Consider the following 20015-nt stretch of genomic DNA (forward strand, 5'->3'; position numbering starts at 1 on the left):
GCTGACTTCGCTTGCTAGTACACACATGTCCCTATCTCACTGGGGTATGAGGCTGCCAGCTACTCTCACCTGGTTTAGCCCATCTGTTGAAGCGGTATACCATGGTGTGACCACTGTTGCATGCACACAGCTATTTGGAGCCATAGGTGAGAGCTGAGTGTCCGGTGGGGACCAACGGTGAATGAGCTGCTCTGGAATAGACATGACAAGCCTCTTCACCAGAGAAGCTATCCTTCCCTGGACACCCCATACACCCTCCTTGAATAGTGATTGACTAATAGAGTAGTTAATTAAGAGATTGTTATGATATGAAAGACGCAACCATGTGCAAATTGGGAGTATTGTGAATACTCAGTGGCTCCAAAAACATCACTGGAGTTTCCTCTACAAAGGCTGACTGATCAGTTGACCACTTTTTTGTGCATTTCAAATTTCCAGTATCTGTATTTCTCTGCTTTTCAGGGATTATATAAATTGGTTCATCTAGCTTGAAAACACGTGCATTTTGTTTCTGTTCTAAGTATTTAATCCCATAAGATTAAAGTTTAACTTGATTATCAATCATAAAATCCCTCCACAATAAAATATTCAGAAATCCTCCCTTAAAATAATAATTATACAATATGTGGAGCATTAAAGATATGGTGCATCAGAGAGCTCTCTTGAGAGGAGCTCCAATGTTCTGTAATGTGACAATCAAAGTTTTCTCAAACTCTCTAAAGTAGTGTATCAGTATATTAGAAAGGCTGAAGCATTATGTGAATATGAAACAGCCATGCAGCAAGGAAAGTACATGCGTCACTCTACACTCATGCTCTGTCTGAAAAGAGATTTTCTTTTGGAAAATAACTCATCACATTACAGATCTATCATGAATCATCTTCACTTACATATGAAATGAGCCATTTACTTTTTGTTCATGAGCTCTATGATACCCAAAGGTAAACTGAAATGCCAGTAACATGTCACTTAGTAGGCTGAATCTATCATGTCAACCATCAGCAAAACAAGGACACATTCTCTAAGGCTTGATTATAGTGATAAAGACATTATGCAAAGTAATTACACGTATACCAAATAAAAGACTGAGCACACTTCAAAATAAATTCAGGAAGTTTGAAGAAGCTATTAAGCATTGCTTTATTTTACCTCAGCAATAAATACTTTGTTAACAACCTCATTTTTCTTAATTCCCAGGTAATACGTCACTATTTGGATCCAATTTGGCACCAGCTTGGTGCAAAAACAAAATCCCTGGTACAGGATTTGAAGATTCTTCGTACCTTATTGCAATATTTAACCCAATATGACTGTGTTACCTTCCTCAATCTACTTGAATCTCTGCGGGCCACTGAGAAAGCTTTTGGCCAGAATTCAGGTAATTGTGAAAATAAGACTTGATAATTCTACGGCTGGGTTCATTTATTCAGGAAATATGTCTTGAGCATTAAACAATTATCTTCAACAAGTAACTGTCATTCTAGCTATTTCTCAGATTTGTTGTCAATGCTGGGAAGTAGTCGAGTTCATTTACCCTGCTTGGTGTTGAATCATTGAATCATGCTTGTGTTGCTTTAGCATTGCTTAGTATCTTGCATCATTAAAGCAGGTTTTGCTAAAATACATCTTAAATGTAGCTACCTTTGCCACTTCCTCTGGCAGCTCACATACCAGCACCCTCTCTGTGGGAGGGTCAAAAGTTGCCCTCGTGTCTCCTTTAAATCTTCCCATCTCACCTTAAATTTATGCCCTCTAGTTCTAGACTCTCCTGCCTGGGGAAAAGATTGTGCCCATTTACAAGAATAGTCTCCTGTGTAAGGTGGCGGCTACCCTTTGATGTGTCCCTTCAGCCTGGCATGATGAAATGGCAGAAATATCCTCACTTGCTGCATCTGAGAAGGACTCAAGATCTATTTCGTTCCGTTTCTATTCTGGGATTGGCTCTGGGTCTTAGTGCTTGCAACTCAGCTGGCTGAGTTCTCCCCGTTGTGCACCAACAGCAGTGTATGCATTGAGTCCGTCTTGCTTTCAGGCTGTCTGAAACCACTGTGCCCGGGGTCCAGTTTTTTATCCTTGGCTCTACCAGGAACCTCAGCAGTGGTGATGACAGCATCAGCAAGTTCCTTCCTATTATTTGTGAAGCCATCACCAACCACAGGAAAAAGAATGTTTGCCACAATCCAATCAGGTGGCTTAGCTTAGCAGGATGATGGCTCTCATAGAGTTCTGCACATTGGGTTGGACTTGGAGGTCCTGGATGGGACCACTCCTCCAGATGGCTGACGTCTACTTCTACAGGGTTGGTGGGAAGCTCCATCTTCATGACTGTTGAATGCCACATCCCTGGATATCACAGCCTCCACTTCAACCTCATGCTCGTCCTGACTGGCGCACATCTTATCCTCAGGAGATCTGGACTTTCCAAGCTGGTAATCCACCAGTTTAAACAGAATGTAATGCATTGATGGAATAAATCTCTCACACCAAAATGAATACATAAGCCATGATGATACATCTATCTCTCAACTGTGAAGAGGCCAGGGAACAGACTCATGGTAGAATGAGGGGTGAACAAAATGCTCACACAGATGTGCTGACAGAAGGTACATCAGGTAATCATGAAAACAGCACATAAAAAAATGGCGACAATGGATACCTTGACAAAACTCTGTAAGACACTAGGTGTGTGCCAAATGTTGAAGGGTGTGAGGGAAGAGAAGTGAGTGCAGTTACTATTACAAGGGAGAAGGTGCTCAAAAAGCTGAAAGACCTAAGGGTACATAAGTCACCCGGGCCAGATTCACTGCGCACTAGGGTCCTGAAAGAGGAGGTGGTAGAGATTATGGAGCATCTTTAAAAAATCATTGGACTCTAGCATGGTGCCAGAGGACTGGAAATTTACAAATGTTACTCCATCCTTTAAGAAAGGAGGAAGGCAGCAGAAAGGAAATTATAGACCAGTTAGCCTGACCTCAATGGTTAGGAAGATATTGCAGTCAATTGTTAAGGATGAGGTTATGGAGTACTTGGTGACACAGGACAAGATAGGACAAAGTCAGCATGGTTTCCTTAAGGGAAAATCTTGCCAGATGAACCTGTTGGAATTCTTTGAGGAGATTACACACAGGATACATAAAGGGGATGCAGTGGATGTTGTATATTTGGACTTTCAAAAGGCTTTTGATAAGGTGCCACACATGAGGCTGCTTATCAAGTTAAGAGCCCATGGCGTTACAAGAAAGTAAGTGGCTTGGTTAGAATATTGGCTGATTGGTAGGAGGCAACGAGTGGGAATAAAAGGATCCTTTTCTGGTTGGCTGCCAGTGACTAGTGGTGTTCCACAGGAGTCGGTGTTGGGACTGCTTTTTATGCTGTATGTCAATGATTTAAATGATGGAATAGATGGCTTTGTTGCCAAGTTTGCAGATGATATGAAAATTGGTGGAGGGGCAGGAAACTAGTAGGCTGCAGAAAGACTTAGACAAATTAGGAGAATGGACAAGAGAATGGCAAATGAAATACATGTTGGCAAATGCATGGTCATGTACTTTGGTAGTAGAAGTAAATGTACAGACTATTTTCTAAGCGGGGAGAAAATCCAAAATTCTGAGATGCAAAGGGACTTGGAAGTGTAGAACATCCTAAACTTGCAGTTACAGTAATACAGTCAAGTTGCAAAGAACCAGACTGGTGATCAGACAACCTGATACCAGAGATTATACACAAGATAACAGATCCAGCACTCACTCTTTTTAGCGGAGAACACTGTCTAATCCAAAACCCTTTCCTGACACAATCCAGAACCCTAATCCCTGACCCAACTTGTAACCATCAACCAAACCATAAACACTAACCCTGTTCCCAATCAAAACCTAACAAGTAAAACTAACCCTAATCCCTAACTCTTAAGTACCACTCCTGAAGTATAGGTGAACCTGTAACTCGTTCCTGACTGATGCCCCAATTTATAACATTTAGTAGGAGTACAGTCACTGGAATCAAGTATAATGTTCTCAAAAGAGGTTATTCCCTTAATGGAGAAACTAACCAGTTTAATGTGGGGAGGCTGATTTCCGGACAGCCACCACACGGTCCTTGACAGATCAGGGCGTGGTCCAGTGGCATGGAATGCAAGATAACTGGGGTCCCTTCACTGCCATTGAGCTCTTAGTTAGATCACTCTTTGTCTGGAACCTCTCTCTTGACCTTACCACCATGGGTAACCCTACCAGGAGCTAAGCTCCAGACAGATCGCAGGGGCACATAAACCTCTCCACCATGACAAGATGATGTCTGTGAAGAAGATTATAAACTAACCTTCATCGCTAACCCTAAGCCCTAATCCATGACCTGATCCCTAACCTTACCCTCATCTTCAGTTATGCTACTCCTTATATTTAACCCAAAGACCAAATCTGGACGTCGAACCTAGACGTAGAGGCCATTGGTGACCACGGGAAGAGGAGGGACACACCCTACCTTACACGAGAGATCACTGATGCAGTCACAAGTCCTTCCATCACTGCTGAGGTTCCAGATAAAGTGGAAGGATGTGAAGCAGAGCTCATCCTTCCTCTTCTTGTGGCCACCAAAGGCATCTCATGCACAGAGAGGAGCTAACTGATGCAGCCTTGAGTCCTTCCCTCATCACTGTGGATATCCCAAATCAAGTGCTCAGCTGGCTGTTGCACTCTCTTTATACTCATGTTAACATATGAAGAGCACCTGATGGCCATGGGCCTGTACTTTGAAGATTGGAGAATAATGAGGGGATCTCATTGAAACCTATCAGATATTGATAGGTCTAAATAGAGTGGATGTAGAGAAGATGTAGTGGGAGAGACAAGGATCCAAGGACACAGCCTCAGAATTCAAAGATATCCCTTTAGAAAAGAGATGAGGAGGAATTTCTGAGCTAGAAGGAACTGCTTCTGTGGAATTTATTACCACAAATGGTGGTGAAGGCTAAGTCATTGGGTACATTGAACACAGAGGTTGATAGGTTGTTGATTGATGAAGATGACAAAAGTTAAAGGGAGAAGACAGGAGAGTAGGGTTGAGAGGGATGATAAATCAGCCATGATGGAATGGTGGAGAAGACTTGATGAACCAAATGCCTTAATTCTGCCTTATGGTACGAAGTCCCCCGTCAGCCTCCTTGTGTAAGCAGTAATCTCTGAAAAATGAACGGGAAGTTAGTGACAAAAGCATGCAGTCTACCACAGTCAGAATAAGGATAGAGGAAAATGATTCAGTTTGTATCTGGTATTCTGATCAGCTTATTCTGAATGGACACACTTAAAGAGGCTGGCTACATCTGATAAGCAAATTAAACCTTTAGTCCAAAAATTATTCATGTCAATCATGAACCGAAAGTTGTTTTACCTTTATTATTTGAACATTGCTGGGTATTTTTAACCATGTTTGAAAACAAAATTAACTCAAGTCCACAGCTTCAGTGCATCATCTTCCCACAATTGTATCAAAATAGAGCAGTCCCTTACCCACTTCTCATCCATTCATCTTCACTGATTTACAGCGTACTGGTGTCATGAGCATCATCGGACAATCTGCTGCCGCAGCAGAGAATTGCCTCTTCAGTTGAGTGAAAGCAACAGATAAATTGAGATGAGGGTGAGGTGTGCTTTGTACCACATTAAAAATCATCTAGAATTTGGTGTTTGATTAAAATGGCCATTTCAGTATAGGATGCAGTGTTAGCATTTCAGTTTGTTATATCAGTGTGCATTTCTGGTCGAGGCCCTGCATGAGGACTTCTGAGTTTTGACCAAAACATTGATTACCCTTTTGCCTCCACAGATATTGCTTGACATGTTAAGTTCCTCCAGTAGTTTGTCTGGTGCTTTCACTTAACCTGGAATTAACCATGCAACGATTGGATAGGAAATGAAAATCTGAAACAAAAAGATGCCAGAAAACTAAATTTTAAAAAAAACTTTCAAAAACATTCTGCAATCAGGCAGTATTTGTGGAAGGAGAAACTGTTACAATATCAGGTCCAGGACACTTCACCAGAATCAAAATGAGTTTAAGTAAAATCTGAAAATTTTTAAAAAACGCTATTCTCAGTAGAAGTGGAAAAAAACTAGCTAGTTCAAAATGCATTTTGGACAAATCAGTTCACAGAGGATTAAGAGAGGAGACATCTGAAAATCAGATCAGAAATAATTTTTCATTAGCTCCTCCTTCTCCCAGCTGCCATAGTTGTGATGGGAATTAGAGGTGATAATAACTGATATTAGCACAGCACTGGCAGACAGATCATCTCACTTTTTTTGAAGTTATATTTTAGTCATGTCAAATGCTTTGAGAGAGTTTTGCTGACCTGAACATTTTAAAATTTATTAAATGAAAACACTGAATATTGTGAAAATTAGATCAAAGGCTGAACTTGGCAGAAATAAAACTTTACCTTAAGAAAAACAGCTTAATTTGCATTTGCACTGCTGTAGCTAATATGGGAAATACCCTGGGGAAGACATATTGCTATAATTAATGTATTATTTGAATATTTTGCTGCTATACTACTGCATCTATCCCTATTGCTACCAGCACCATACTTTATGCAGGACCAGATGGCACTTTAGTGGCTGTTGCCGGAGTCCCTAGTTGTAGCTGGAAGGAGATGGCTGTGTAAAAGGCTGCACTGTCTGACAGCCTTTGGCAGAGTATGAAGCACAAAAACTGAAAATGTTGGTTAAGGTGCAGCATTTGTGGAGGTAAAAGCATTTCAGTTTGATAACCTTTCATTATGATCTGATCTATGAAAGATTATTAACCTGAAATGTTAATTCTGTTTCTCTCTCCACAGATGGCACACAAATGTTGAGCGTTTCCAGCATTTTCTGCTTTGATTTTAGTTAGACAGAATTTGTGGCTTTTCAATATCTGTTATTTTGTGTTTACAGGGTGGTTATTCCTGGATGCCAGTAACACAATGTTTGTGAATGCTCGTGCCAGAGTTTATGAACTTCCTGAGGCAAAGCTCAAGCTCTCAAAGAGTGTGTCAAAATCTGAAGCAAAAGAAAGAGACCAGGCAGGTGTGTAACTTGCTGCTCTGCTGCATTAAGGACTGCACTGAATTGACACTCTTTTGACTGGTTGTGTATGTTTCCAGAATTAACTTTTTATTGTTGAAATTAGTAAAATCTGACCTGTGGAAAGTGAGAAATCCTTTCTTTCTCTCTCCCCAGAGGAGCTTTTGTGTGCTGTGGCCAGGGCAATAGTGCCACTACACTAACAAATCGACCATATGCTGCTGAGTGCCATGTATCTAGCAAAGGCTCAAACATGTGCTTGGCCATAGTTCATAACTCAGCATTAGATAATAATCCACAGAAGAGCCTGACGGAAAGCAAGGCACCATGTGAGGATCAAGATAATGCACCTGCACACAAACCAGACAGAAAAATAGAAGTGGGAGTAAGCTATCTCCTCCAGGCTGCCTGCCCATTCAATATGATTGTGGCTGCAGCCTCTTCTGTGCCAATTGCACACAGCACACAATTATCTGTAAACAAATTAACTACTTGCACTTCAAATCCTTTGTTAATGTTGCCTCTACTGCCCCCTGGAGTAGAGAATTGCAGAGATTCACCACCCTATGTGAGAAGATTTAGTCACACAGCGGGGAAACAGTCTGTTTGGCCCATCATGTCCATGCTAACCAATGGGCACCCATCTACATTAATCCCATAATCCAGTCTTGGCCTATTGCCTACACCTAAGCAATTCGAGTGCTTACCTAGTCACTACTTAAATGTTGTCAGCAACCCTGCCTCAAACACTCTCTGGGAAGTCCCTCTCGGGATACTTCGTGCTCTCTGGGGGTGGGGGAGAGTTTCTCCTCCAAGTCCAATCTATATCTCCCCTCTCCCCCCTCCCCCCATCATCAGTCTACGTCCTCCAGTTTTATCTACCTCTGAAATGCGGAAAAGTTTCCTACAGTCTGCACCAGCAATCATATCCCCTCTTAACCTCATCTGATCCAAAGGAAACACACCCAGTTTTGGGAGTTTTTTCCTCAGGACTGAATTACACTACCTTACCTTGTTTTACTCTATAACTCCATCAGTGCACTGTAACAAAATAATCAGTATGGATGGTATGTAAGTACTTGTGTAAGTTAAATGAGCACAGAGGTTCAGGTTGCATTTCTCTTACTTAATGGCTGAAATAAAAGTTCAAGTAGCTGATGACTCTATACACCTATTATACTCAGATAATTATGTTGGTACCACTTTTTGCCTCTGAAACAGTGGATTCAAATCCCAATTCATAGTCTTTAGTACAACAATCTTTACTAGTGTCCTGTGCTGTTCCAAATGAATAAAATAATCATCTTTCAATTAGGTTGTTAAACCTGGTCCAACTTACTCTCTCAGGTAGATATAAAATATTCAATGGCATTATTTTGGAGAACAACATGGAGTCCTCTATGTCGTTGCTCATGTTTTATCCCTTCTTAAAATTACTTGGAAAGAATCAGATTATCTTGTCATTATTACATGACATACACAATTCAGTTAGCATATACCCCACAAATGGCAATGTGTTGCAAGCAGCTTACAAAATTTCTAAATGTATTTCTAGTAAATTACTCTCACTGCAGTCTGTAGCCTCTCATACGGTACTTTTGAACTGTCTTTGTGAACTAGCGACTTGACAATCTTAACCCTCAAGCATTCAGGTACGGCACCTTTAAGCAGATGAAGATACATCACCACGGCCGGTAGAGAGAGAGAAAGGAAGGACTCCAAGCCAGGCTAAAATGCTGGGGTATGAAATTTCATCTACCCAGCATTTTGTTAGCAGATGTACAGTCACTGAAGAACAATACTGAGGATCTAAGGAAAAGTTTGCTGTATCGGAGGGAAATGGGGAATTGCTGTGTTCTCTGCTTCACAGAGACATGGTGCTTTCCAGACATGCCAGGTATATTGGTAAGACCCAAGGGTTTCTTGATACACAGAATGGACCGGACTGCTGGTTGGGAGAAGGCAAGAAACAGACTACCCCAACACCTTTCTAATCATTGTGGAGGACTTCAATCAGGCCTGTTTGAAGAAATCTCTGTCCAATTATCATCAACGTATAACTTGCAGCAGCAAGGGACCTAACACACTCGACTACTGCTATACTGCAATTAGGAATGACTACTGTTCTATTTCTGGGAACGGAAATTACTGCATTTTGGGAACTCTGATCACTTGGCTCTCCTCCTCCTATCTGCATACCGGCAGAGGCTAAAAAGCAAGGCTCCAGAGATAAGGACCACAAAGAGGTATTCACAGCTGGCAGAGGAGTAACTACAGGATGGCTTCGAGTTGGTGGACTGTGCCATGTTCAAAGACTCATCAGAGGATCTGGACGAATACACCACGGTTGACATGGACTTTATAAAAAAACAAGTCATATTGTGTCCCCATAAAATCACTTAGAGTCTTCCTCAGCCAGCCGGAAGCCGTGGATGAACCCCTGCTGAGACCCAGCTCAATGGCATTCAGGTCTGGCAACCAAGAAAAATATAAGTCATCCAGGTATGATCTCCAGAAAGCCATTTCATGTTCAAAGCAGCAATTCCAGGCAAAACTTGAATCTCAAGTTTTACTCAAGGATATTCAACAGCTGTATCAGTGTTTGTATGCTATCTCCTCTTACAAAGTGAAAACAAGCCACATAGGTGATAACAAGGCTTCACTCCCAGATGAGCTCAATGCCTTTTGTGCTTGCTTTGACAGTCAAAACATAGGGGAGCCTTCCCAAACTCCTGTAGATCCCGAGGAGTCTGTGATTTCAGTTTCTGAGGCTGACGTGAGAGTATCCTTCAGGAAAGTGAACCCACAGAAGGCATCTGCCCCAGACGAGGTGTCTGGCCGAGTACTGAAGACCTGTGCTGATCAACTTGCTGGAGTGTTCACCGATATCTTTAAACCTCTCGCTTTGGCAGTATGAGATAGCCATCTGCTTCAAGATGACTTCAATTATACTAGTGCCTAAGAAGAATATGGTAACCTGCCTCAATGGCTATCATCCAGTAGCACTTACATCCACTGTGATGAACTGCTTTGAGAGGTTGGTGATGAAACATATCTCCTGCTTGAGAAACAACTTGGATCCACTCCAATTTTCCTACCAGGACAACAGGTCCACAACTAATGCTATTTCATTGCCTCTTCACTCAATCCTAGAACATCTGGACAACAAAGACACATATATCAGATGCTCTTTATCAACTGCAGCTTGGCATTCAATACTATCATTGCCTCAAAACTAATCAATAAGCTTCAAGATCTTGGATCCTTGATTTTCTTACTTGCAGTCTTCAGATATTCCTGATTGGCAGCATCTCCTTCACAATTTCTCATCAGCACAGGTGCGCTGCAAGGTTGTGTGCTTAGCCCTCTGCTCTACTCGCTTTCTGCACGAATGTGAGGCTAAGCACAGCTCCAATGCCACATTTAAGTTTGCTGATGACACCACTGTCGTTGGCTGAATCAAAGGTGGTGACAAATCAACATATCAGAAAGAGATTGAAAATCTGGCCACAACAGCAACCTCTCACTCAACATCAGCAAGACCAAGGATTTGATTATTGACCTTAGGAGGTCCATGAGGGCCGGACCCCAGAACGGAGATTCCCAGGTTCGAATCCAGTCAGGGCCGCTCCCGAGTATGCTTTCCATCTGTGCCAGGTTGAGTGTCAAGATCGCAACTCAACCTCGTAAAATAAACTGGAAAAATACTGTCAAAATGTCTGTGTGAGGAGTGGCGCGCCACACAGTCTCTCTCTCGCTCCATGCCTTGTAAAGGCTTGAAAAAGACATCATCACACGCACGCACGCACATGCCAAAAAAAAAAGGAGGAACATGAGCCAGTCCTCATCGAGGGATCAGAGGTGGAAAGGGTCAGCAACTTCAAATTCCTGGGTGTTATTATTTCAGAGGATCTGTCCCTGAAACTAGCATGTACATGCCATTATGAAGAAAGTACAACCGCACCTCTATTTTCTTAAAAGTTTGCAAAGATTCAGCATAGCATCTAAAACTGTGACAAACTTCTGTGAATGTGAGGTGGAGATTAGTTGCATCACAGCTTGATATGGAAACATCGATGCCCTTGAACAGAAAATCCTACAGAAAGGAGTGGATTTGGCTCAGTATCATGTGTAAAGCCCTCCCCACCATTGAGCACATCTGCATGTAGTGCTGTCACAGGAAAGCAGTATCTATCATCAAGGACTCTCACCATCCAGGCCATCCTTTCTTCTCATTGCTGCCATCAGGAAGAAGATACAGGAGCCTCAGGACCTACACCCATCAGTTTTAGGTATGGTTATTACGCCTCAACCATCAAGCTCTTAATCAAAAGGGATAACTTCACTCACCCCATCACTGAACTGTTCCAACGACCTATGGACTGACTTTCAAGGACTCTTCATCTCATGTTCTTGATAGTTACTGCTTATTTATTTATTATTTTTGTGTTTGCACAGTTTGGTATCTTTTGCATAATGGTTGTTTGTCTAGCCTATTGAGTGTGATCTTTAATTGATTCTATTGTGTTTCTTATATTTACTGTGAATGCCTGCAAGAAAAGTAATCTCAGGGTTGTATATGGTGACATATACTGTACATACTTCGATAATAAATTTACTTTGAACATTGAAGGTACTCTGGTTGTGTTGAACTTAGGTTGTGAAAAATGCTTTTTAAATATCTGCCTTTTACTTTCTTTAGAGGAAAAGAAGGAACTTGTCCTGGAGCCAAATCCAAAGTGGGAAGCATTGAGTGAAGTGTTAACAGAGATAAAAAGGGAAAATGAACCCAGTGAAGAACCGACTGACTCTGGTGAGCTGGATAAAAAGCTAGAAGAATTGAATGCCTTCTTTTTATTTGCCTATCTTCAGAATGTATGTATAGGTAGTGATTGTGTGAATCCCATGAGAAGGACAAGTCTAGATGGTACAGGTTTCTACATGAAAAGCTTTAAGGTTTTGGGAGGGTTTTAGCAGACAACTAGGACTGGGGTACATTGGTAATTGTCCATGAAATGTTGTTGAATATTGAATTTGTTCCAAGGATAAGTAATTTATGAGTAGAGTACATACGTATATAGAAAAAAGATATTCCATTTTATTGCTTGTGAGATCCAGGCAGTTTTTGTTTTCTAAAGCCTGCTGCTACATGATGCCAACAATTGCTGCATAAATATGCACAACCCATTCTCTCGGACTGGCATGGTGCTAATTTGGTCCAAGCTATGTGGTTTACAAATAAAACCATTCTATTTTGTCTATGGACACTACATGTTAGTAAGAATGATTAACACTCTAAAAGAGAAATAAATTGTGCCATTTACTGTACCTGAATCCAGCAAGTTAGCTTATGTAGAAGCTGAATATAAATTGAATATAAATGTTTAGGCTTTACTGCTGATGCTGTATATGCACTTTGGTTTTCAGTCATGTATTGAGCCTTTAAAACATACTTGCTTTAGAAACAGAAGAGTGAAAGAATTGATATAAAAACACTGAAGCAATACAAACTAGAAATAAATACAGATGAGGGCAATTATTTGGTCATCAGACTTTATAAAATCAACGCCATACATTTGTGGTGCCTTTTACTGCCTGGAGAAGTTTACATTTCACCGTTTAAAATGAAGGCAATTAAAAAGACCATTATCATCAGAGTATAAAATAGATGAAATAGCCTGGATGTTGTAAATCCTGACATAACTCAAAAACTACGGCAAAATAAGGAAAAGTGAAAATTAATGGAATGTGAAATTTGAACAGATAGCAAGAAAACTGAATGTAAAATATAGGATTAATATAGAAATCAAAATAACAGGTGAAGGCATGCTATAGTTTGTATGACTACTGTAGCCTTTTCTCTTGCTTGCCTGTAGGTCATGTACTGATCTGTGCCAGCGATGATCAGACCTGCGCACAGTTGAAGGAATACATCACCATTGGAACAGAGGCCCTTTTAATGAAACTCTATAATAAAACGTTTGGGAAGAACGAGAAGGCTGAGTATTTAAAGACAGTCACTGTAAAAAATAAGCCTGGCAAATCCAAGGCACGACCGAAGTCTGGAAATGGCCCTAAACTGAAGAAGGCAAAAACAGAGGCTGTCAAAAAAAAGAAACCAGAACTAACACTGACTCAAATGGTTGGAAGAGAAATTAAGGAGGATTCTACGGAAGAGAAGGAGAAAGAAGATTATGGAAGTGTTAGTATGGAACATAGCAGTGAAGAAACAGAAGTTGATGGTATGGTGTTGAACTTGCCAACAGATGCCTGCTATGGAATCCTAAAGGAGCCACTCATTATCCTCCATCCTTTACATGGCTGTAATGATCCATATAGTCTGTCACGTGTACTACATGAAATCGAACCCCGTTATGTTATACTGTATGATGCAGAACTGTCATTCGTTCGTCAGCTTGAGATATTCAGGGCAAGCAGGACAGGGAAGCCACTGAGGTAATTATGTTCCTGATGTTCAGTCTTCTTAAACGTGAAACTGGTGCTTGTTTGTTCTCAGAGGAAAGGGGATGCTGGTAATGCTTATTGCTCACCACTAATTGCTGTTGCATTTTTAAGTGTTTTTTCCATAATCAAATAACCTAATGGCACTTAAAAAAAACATTAAGAATCAACTACATTTGTGAGCTGGAGTTATTACTAAACCATGTGAGGAAGAGTGAAGATTTCTTGGATATGATCCCTCAACCTGCAGCTCCAGGTTTGGTGCCATAATTGTTGCAGTGTTAGTCTGATATCCACTGGAGTTCCAAGCAAATTTAATTTTGGAAGATAATCTGAGGTTGGTGGCATTCTCAAGCTTTCCCATTGTTTATGGACTATCAGGTTAGTAGATTAAAGAGGGCAGGTAGAGAGAAAACAAAACAATGTGACATATAAAAACACAGGTCAGAGCTGTTCCTGAGACCTGAACCCAGAGGAAGAATGCTGAAAATGTGCAGGACATCAGGCAGTGATGAATTACTGATGAATAACTTCATAGCAGAACTGGCTTGCATGTGGCTTCTTCTAATGGTTGACTTTCCATTGCACGTTTGTTTAGTCCACAGGGTTAACATTGAGTTGTCTAGTCACTTTAATTTTCCAGCTCACTCCATTTTTGCTTATCTGTCTGTGGTTTCCTGCACTGTTCCAGCAGAGCTAATGTAACTGTGTTTCCATCTTGTCATGTTGCAGCCTTCATAATGTGCTATCATATTCAAAAGTTTCAAGTAACTTGTTTTCTCTGTATTAAGAGCAGAGCTGATGGGTTCTGTTGTAAGATTAACTCAACCCCTATTACTCCATAAACACTGTTTGATCTGTTTGGCTCTAACCTGCATTTTGCGCTTTTTACATGTCTTTTCGTTCATTGGCTTACTGACTCTCAACTATTAATCTAACAGTCTGCTTCATGTACAGTGGATCATCATAGCAACTCTGGCCTTGGCCTTCAGAAGAGATGTCCTTTGTCTTATCCATTTCACCCTTGTTTCCTCTGCAAGATTAAACAAATTTATTTTCTCTCTGCAACAATTCTAATGAAGGGGCTTTGACCTGAAGGTCTAATTCTGATTCTCTTTCCACAGATTCTGCCTGACATACAGAGTGTTTCTAACATTTTTGTTACTTTATTTCAAACCTTCAATGTCTGTATTTATTTTGAGTTTCAATTATTACATGATCACTTATTGCTGATTGCAGGATGTGTCTGCTCAAATTCACTCCTCCTTGCCTGCTTTACAATACTTTTAGAGTGTTGTCTTTAAAGCTCTGAGGTATTCTCAGATGATGTTCTTTTTATGATTGTTATAAATGACTTAGATGAGGGAGTGGAAGGGCGTTTGTAGATGACACAAAAGTTAGTGGTGTTGTGGATAATGAAGAAGGTTGTCATAGGTTACAATGGGTCGTAGGATGCACTGCTGGCCTGACAAATGGCAGGAGGAGTTCAATCCAGAAAAATATGAAGTGATATCCTCTGGAAGGTCATACTTGAACACAGAGTACAAAGTTAATGGCAGGATTCTTAGCAGCGTGGAGGAACAGAGAGATCTCGTGGTGTTCATCCATAGATCCCTCAAAGTTGCCACACAAGCCAATGGGCTGGTTAGCAACGAGTGTGGTGTGTTGGCCTTCATTAGTTGGGGCATTGAGTTCAAGAGCTAGTTAATGTTCCAACTCTATAAAACTTCGGTAGACCACAATTGGAGAATTGTGCTCAGTTCTGATTGCCTCATTATAGGAAGGACGTCAAAGCTTTAGAGAGGAGATCGGCCGGGATGCTACCTGGACTAGAGAGCATGTCTTTTGAAGAAAGGTAGGGCTTTTCTCTTGGGAACGGAGCAGGATGACAGGCAACTTAATAAAGTTGTATAAGATGATAAGAGGCATAGACAGAATGGGCAGCCAGCACCTTTTCCCCCACGCAATGGCTAGTACAAGAGTTCATACTTTTAAGGTGATTGAAGGAAGGTATAGGGGGAATGTCAGAGGTAGGTTTTTTACACACAGAGTGCTAAGTGCATGGAATGTACTGCCAGAGGGTGCTGATAGGGGCAGATACATTAGGGATATTTAAGAGACTTAAAGAGACACATGATGAAAGAAAAGTGAAGAGCTATGTGGGATGGAAGGATTAGATTGATCTTGGAGTAAGTTAAAAGGTCAGCACAATATTGTGAGCCTAAGTGCTTGTATTATGCTGTACTGTTCTATGCAGAACTTATTAACTGAAATCATTGAACCAGATAGATTACTGTAATATGCCAGTGCGTTCATGGTCATTTTTTATTCAGATACTGTAATTGTCAATTCACAGTGTGAAAAGATAGAATTTGCAAATGCACAGCTAGTTGGATGATTACTTATCACATTAGGATAACCTTTTGCCTGAAATAAATAGTAATAAGTATATAGTTTTCTTTGGGCATGAAATATTCATATAAAGAATCAACACTTTTTCTCAAACTATTCCCAATTATGGGGGATTCAGAATTGGCTAGCCTATATAAGTTAGGAGGTAGCTGGGACTGGCTGGATGAAAACAGAGATGGGTGGATTAGTAATTTTGCATTTGATACAAAGATTGGTGGTGTGGTGGGTAGCATAGAAGATTGGCAAGGATACAGCAGGACATAGTTCATTTGGAAAAATGGCAGATGGAGTTTAAACCAGACAAATATAAAGTATTGCAATTGGTGAGATCAAATGTAGAGACAGTATATTGTTATTGACAAGATTCTTAGCAATGTTGATGTGCAGAGGTATTGTGGGATCCAAGTCCATAGCTCCCTAAAAGTAGCTATGCAGCTTGATAAAGTGTTAAAGAAAGCATGCTTGTCTTTGTTAGTTGAGGAAATGAATTAAGAGTTGGGAAGTTATGTTGCAGCTTTATAGCAACACACATAAAAGTTGCTGGTGAACGCAGCAGGCCAGGCAGCATCTCTAGAAGAGGAAAGATCTCAAATCTCTTACTAGCTCTTCTTTCAGTTAGTCCTGACAAAGGGTCTCGGCCCAAAACGTCGACTGTACCTCTTCCTAGAGATGCTGCCTGGCCTGCTGCATTCACCAGCAACTTTTATGTGTGTTGCTTGAATTTCCAGCATCTGCAGATTTCCTCGTGTTTGCAGCTTTATAGTTAGTTTGTATCTAGAGCAGTGGTTTCTAAAGTGGGAGATATCACCCCACCCCCACCCCCGGGAGCGGTGGGGGGGGGGAGAGCACTTGGTAGCAAGAGCAGCAGCTGAGAGATTACAGGCTTAATTTGAGAAACTAATTACTTATTATAAGCACTTGATATTCAGTGTCTCATAGTTGATTCGTCGTCATGGCTATCCCTCGAGGTCGAGGATGATGGTCTTCGTTCTGTTGATTTACTTATGGGCTCTCAAATGGCTTATGAGTCCAATCTTGGCTTTGAAAGTTCTTCCACATTCAGGACAGGTAGTTCCAGATGGCAGATCGGGCTTTGGTTGTTGCGGCCTCTCTTTCCATTTTCTTCTCTTTTCTTCTAATTCTGCACATCTGTTGGCTTCAAAAGTTGCTGTTCCTTCTTGGATGATGGCTTGCCAGAGTTTCCTGTCCTTGAATACAATGATCATGTAGTCACCTCATCTCTTGCTAATCCGTCGTTCTCTTAGATATTGCTTATTTAGATAGTGCGGTATAGTTTTTGAAAAGCAATGGGACACTCCTGTATATGGCATACCATGAGAAACTTGGACTGTAGAAATTGTGTTATTTCTGGGCCCAGCTTGTGTATTATTGCCATTCTCTACTGTACTACAGTGAAAGCTAGTACAATTCCCATGTTCAATTGGGTAAAGTTCAGAATCTGCCTTTCAGCTGGTCTTGACTGACTTTCTCTAGCCCATGGCCCAAACGAGGTATCACTGTCCTACTTTATATACCTTCAGGCCGAGAGTCAGATTTTACCTGAACTATGATGATGTCATAACTTTCCTAGAGCAGCACTTGAGGTTAGACAATAGGCGATTGACCATGGTCATTAATCCATACTAAAAATGGCAGGAGAAGACCAAACAAAAAGAAGTGTAGACAGTTTGGTGTGGAGTATCTGAAATATGAATTTATACCAGCATCAAGCAAACAACAGCAGCCAATGTGTCTGTTGTATGAAAAAGCTTTTTTTTCAAATGAGGCAATGAAACTGTCCAAGCTCCTTGATCAATTGAAGATAATACTCTGATAAAGTGAACAAGAACTTGGCTTATTTTCCATCACTTCATGAAAACTTCCAGAAACAAGATACTTCACAACAAAACAATGACAGTTTACTGTACAGACTTCATTTGTCATTGCTAAATATGGAAACTACCATACAATTGTAGAAAAACTGATTCTGCCAGCAGTAAGGAAGGTTTTGAGTACAGTTTTACGTAAGTCACCAGACCAAAGTATTAAAGTGATTCTGCTCAGTGAGAACTCTGTTCAAAGACAAATAAATGAAATGTCTCAGAATGTGGATGATACATTGTGCAAAATACTTAGGAAACCAGAATTTGCAGATAACTTTGCCAGGCATCAAACTTTTGCTTCTTGATTATGTTTGCTTCATAAAAGATGAAAGCATGATTCAAGAGTTACTATTTGCAAGGGGACCGGAAACAGATATGAAGAGGGAGTCAATATTTCAAAGAAAAGAACATTCCGCTCACCAACATTCTTGCTTATGCAACAGATGGGGCACCATCAATGACAGGATGTCATCATGGGATTTTTATTTCTTGAAAAAATCTGTACTTAACACATTTACCATTCACTTTGTAATTCACAGGCAACATCTTGTCGCAAAAAAACCTAAATGATCAGCCGCACAAATCATTAAATACTGTTATCACATCAGTAGATAAAATCAAGTCCCATGCTCTCAATTCTTGGACTACTCAGGAGTTTTGTTTTGAGAATGATGAAGTTTGAATGCTTGCAGTTGCACAAAGAAGTCAGATGGCTCTCAAAAGGAAATTGCCTGAAATGCTTTTATGTGCTTTTTGAAACTGTGATAAAATTCTTTGAAGACTCAATTGTTTTATTCAGTATTCAACTCAAGAATATTAGGCATGACATGGCTTATTTGTCAGAATTATTCACAAAGTTTAATGAAATCAATCTTCATTTGCAAGGAACTGATGTGATCTAGTTTAAGATGGTGCTACTGAAGTTGTGCAACAGCTTACTCGTTCAGAAAACATTACTAATTGCTAACATTACTAATAATAACTTTTCTGAAGTAAATTGTGGTCATCTATCACCACAAACAATGAAGAAGCAAGCAGAGATGAAGCTAATTCGAAGGATGAGCTATGCTGGTGTATCGCAAAGCCAAAGCACAAAGTGTTCAAGGTGGGGTCGCAGACGGATTTGTTATCGCTGTGGCTCTTGGAGTGAACAATTTGGAGAGGAGTCGATGCAGAAGAGTTTCGATGCCACATGCCTAATCTAGGTGCGAGGCTGGATTGCTCCAAGCACCAAGCCGATCTGGTGAGATCGAGGACGGTTTAGAGCTGTGTGACCCAAGCGTGTCACTGCGCTGGGATCCGGGTCCGAGAGCAGGGCACTACCCAGAGCTTGGACAGTCTAAACGCTGGTCCAGATAGACTGGAAAGCCCAAGTGTCAAGACTGGAGGCAAGGGTCAGGCTGATTTTGCTCGCTCTCATGCAATGCTGGGGCACCAAGGCTGTAAACTGCCCCAGCAGCTGTCGTCTCTGTGAGTTTCACAGCGTTTTTGCCCCGCTAATATGATGAACTGAGATTGTGGCTTAGATCTACTCCAGGGGGTGGATCTAAGGACTCAGTCTAATTCGGAATGCTCTTGTTTACTCCTATGTTTACATGATGTGTGTGGTTTTTTTCTCTCTCTCAGCACGGGGGTTATAGTCATTTTTTAAATTGGGTTATTTGGGTTTCTTGCTTTGTGGCTGCCTGTAAGCAAACAAATCTCAAGGTGTATTACTTATACACTCTGATAAAAATGTGCCAGGCATCTTTGTATGTTACGAAAGTCAAATCAGCCGTCTCCGCATTTCTGTCCAAGGCAACCCTATTTAAGTGGAACATTAGCCATTGTGACCTTTCCAGTTTCTGAGACTCTAAGGTGGAATAGAAAGAAAGAATACCAGTTGATGATCTTCAATATACTGTGCCCACCTGGGTGAGCTGCATATAAAGACTTCAGAGAGATTTCAGGATCTTCACTTGATCCAAATTCCAGATTGGGTTCCTGAACACTAGTAACGAGGAATTAACAGAAAGGATGGAGGAGGCATTGATCTTGCTACAAGATAACTTGGAACTGAAGCTGAGGTTCAAGTTTTTTACATGAAGGATATACAGCCTGGGCGGTGGGGGGGGGGTTGTTGGTGGAGGCAAATATAAGAGGTATTGAAGAGGCTGTTAGACGTGTATATGAATGCACAGGACAAACAAGGATATGGAGA

General features: G+C 40.9%; 1 protein-coding gene across 1 annotated transcript in view; it reads left to right on the plus strand.

Annotated features, from left to right (window-relative positions):
• ercc4 (excision repair cross-complementation group 4) overlaps nt 1-20015 on the plus strand; it is a 49820-nt gene that overhangs the window by 23601 nt on the left and 6204 nt on the right. Inside the window, exons 5-8 of the mRNA XM_072268852.1 lie at nt 1198-1378; nt 6930-7061; nt 11761-11871; nt 12935-13514. Coding sequence (XP_072124953.1) covers nt 1198-1378; nt 6930-7061; nt 11761-11871; nt 12935-13514 — 1004 coding nt within the window. The remainder of the gene's footprint in view (nt 1-1197; nt 1379-6929; nt 7062-11760; nt 11872-12934; nt 13515-20015) is intronic.

Source organism: Mobula birostris, chromosome 9 (assembly GCF_030028105.1).
Source record: "Mobula birostris isolate sMobBir1 chromosome 9, sMobBir1.hap1, whole genome shotgun sequence".
Taxonomy (NCBI): Eukaryota; Metazoa; Chordata; class Chondrichthyes; order Myliobatiformes; family Myliobatidae; genus Mobula; species Mobula birostris.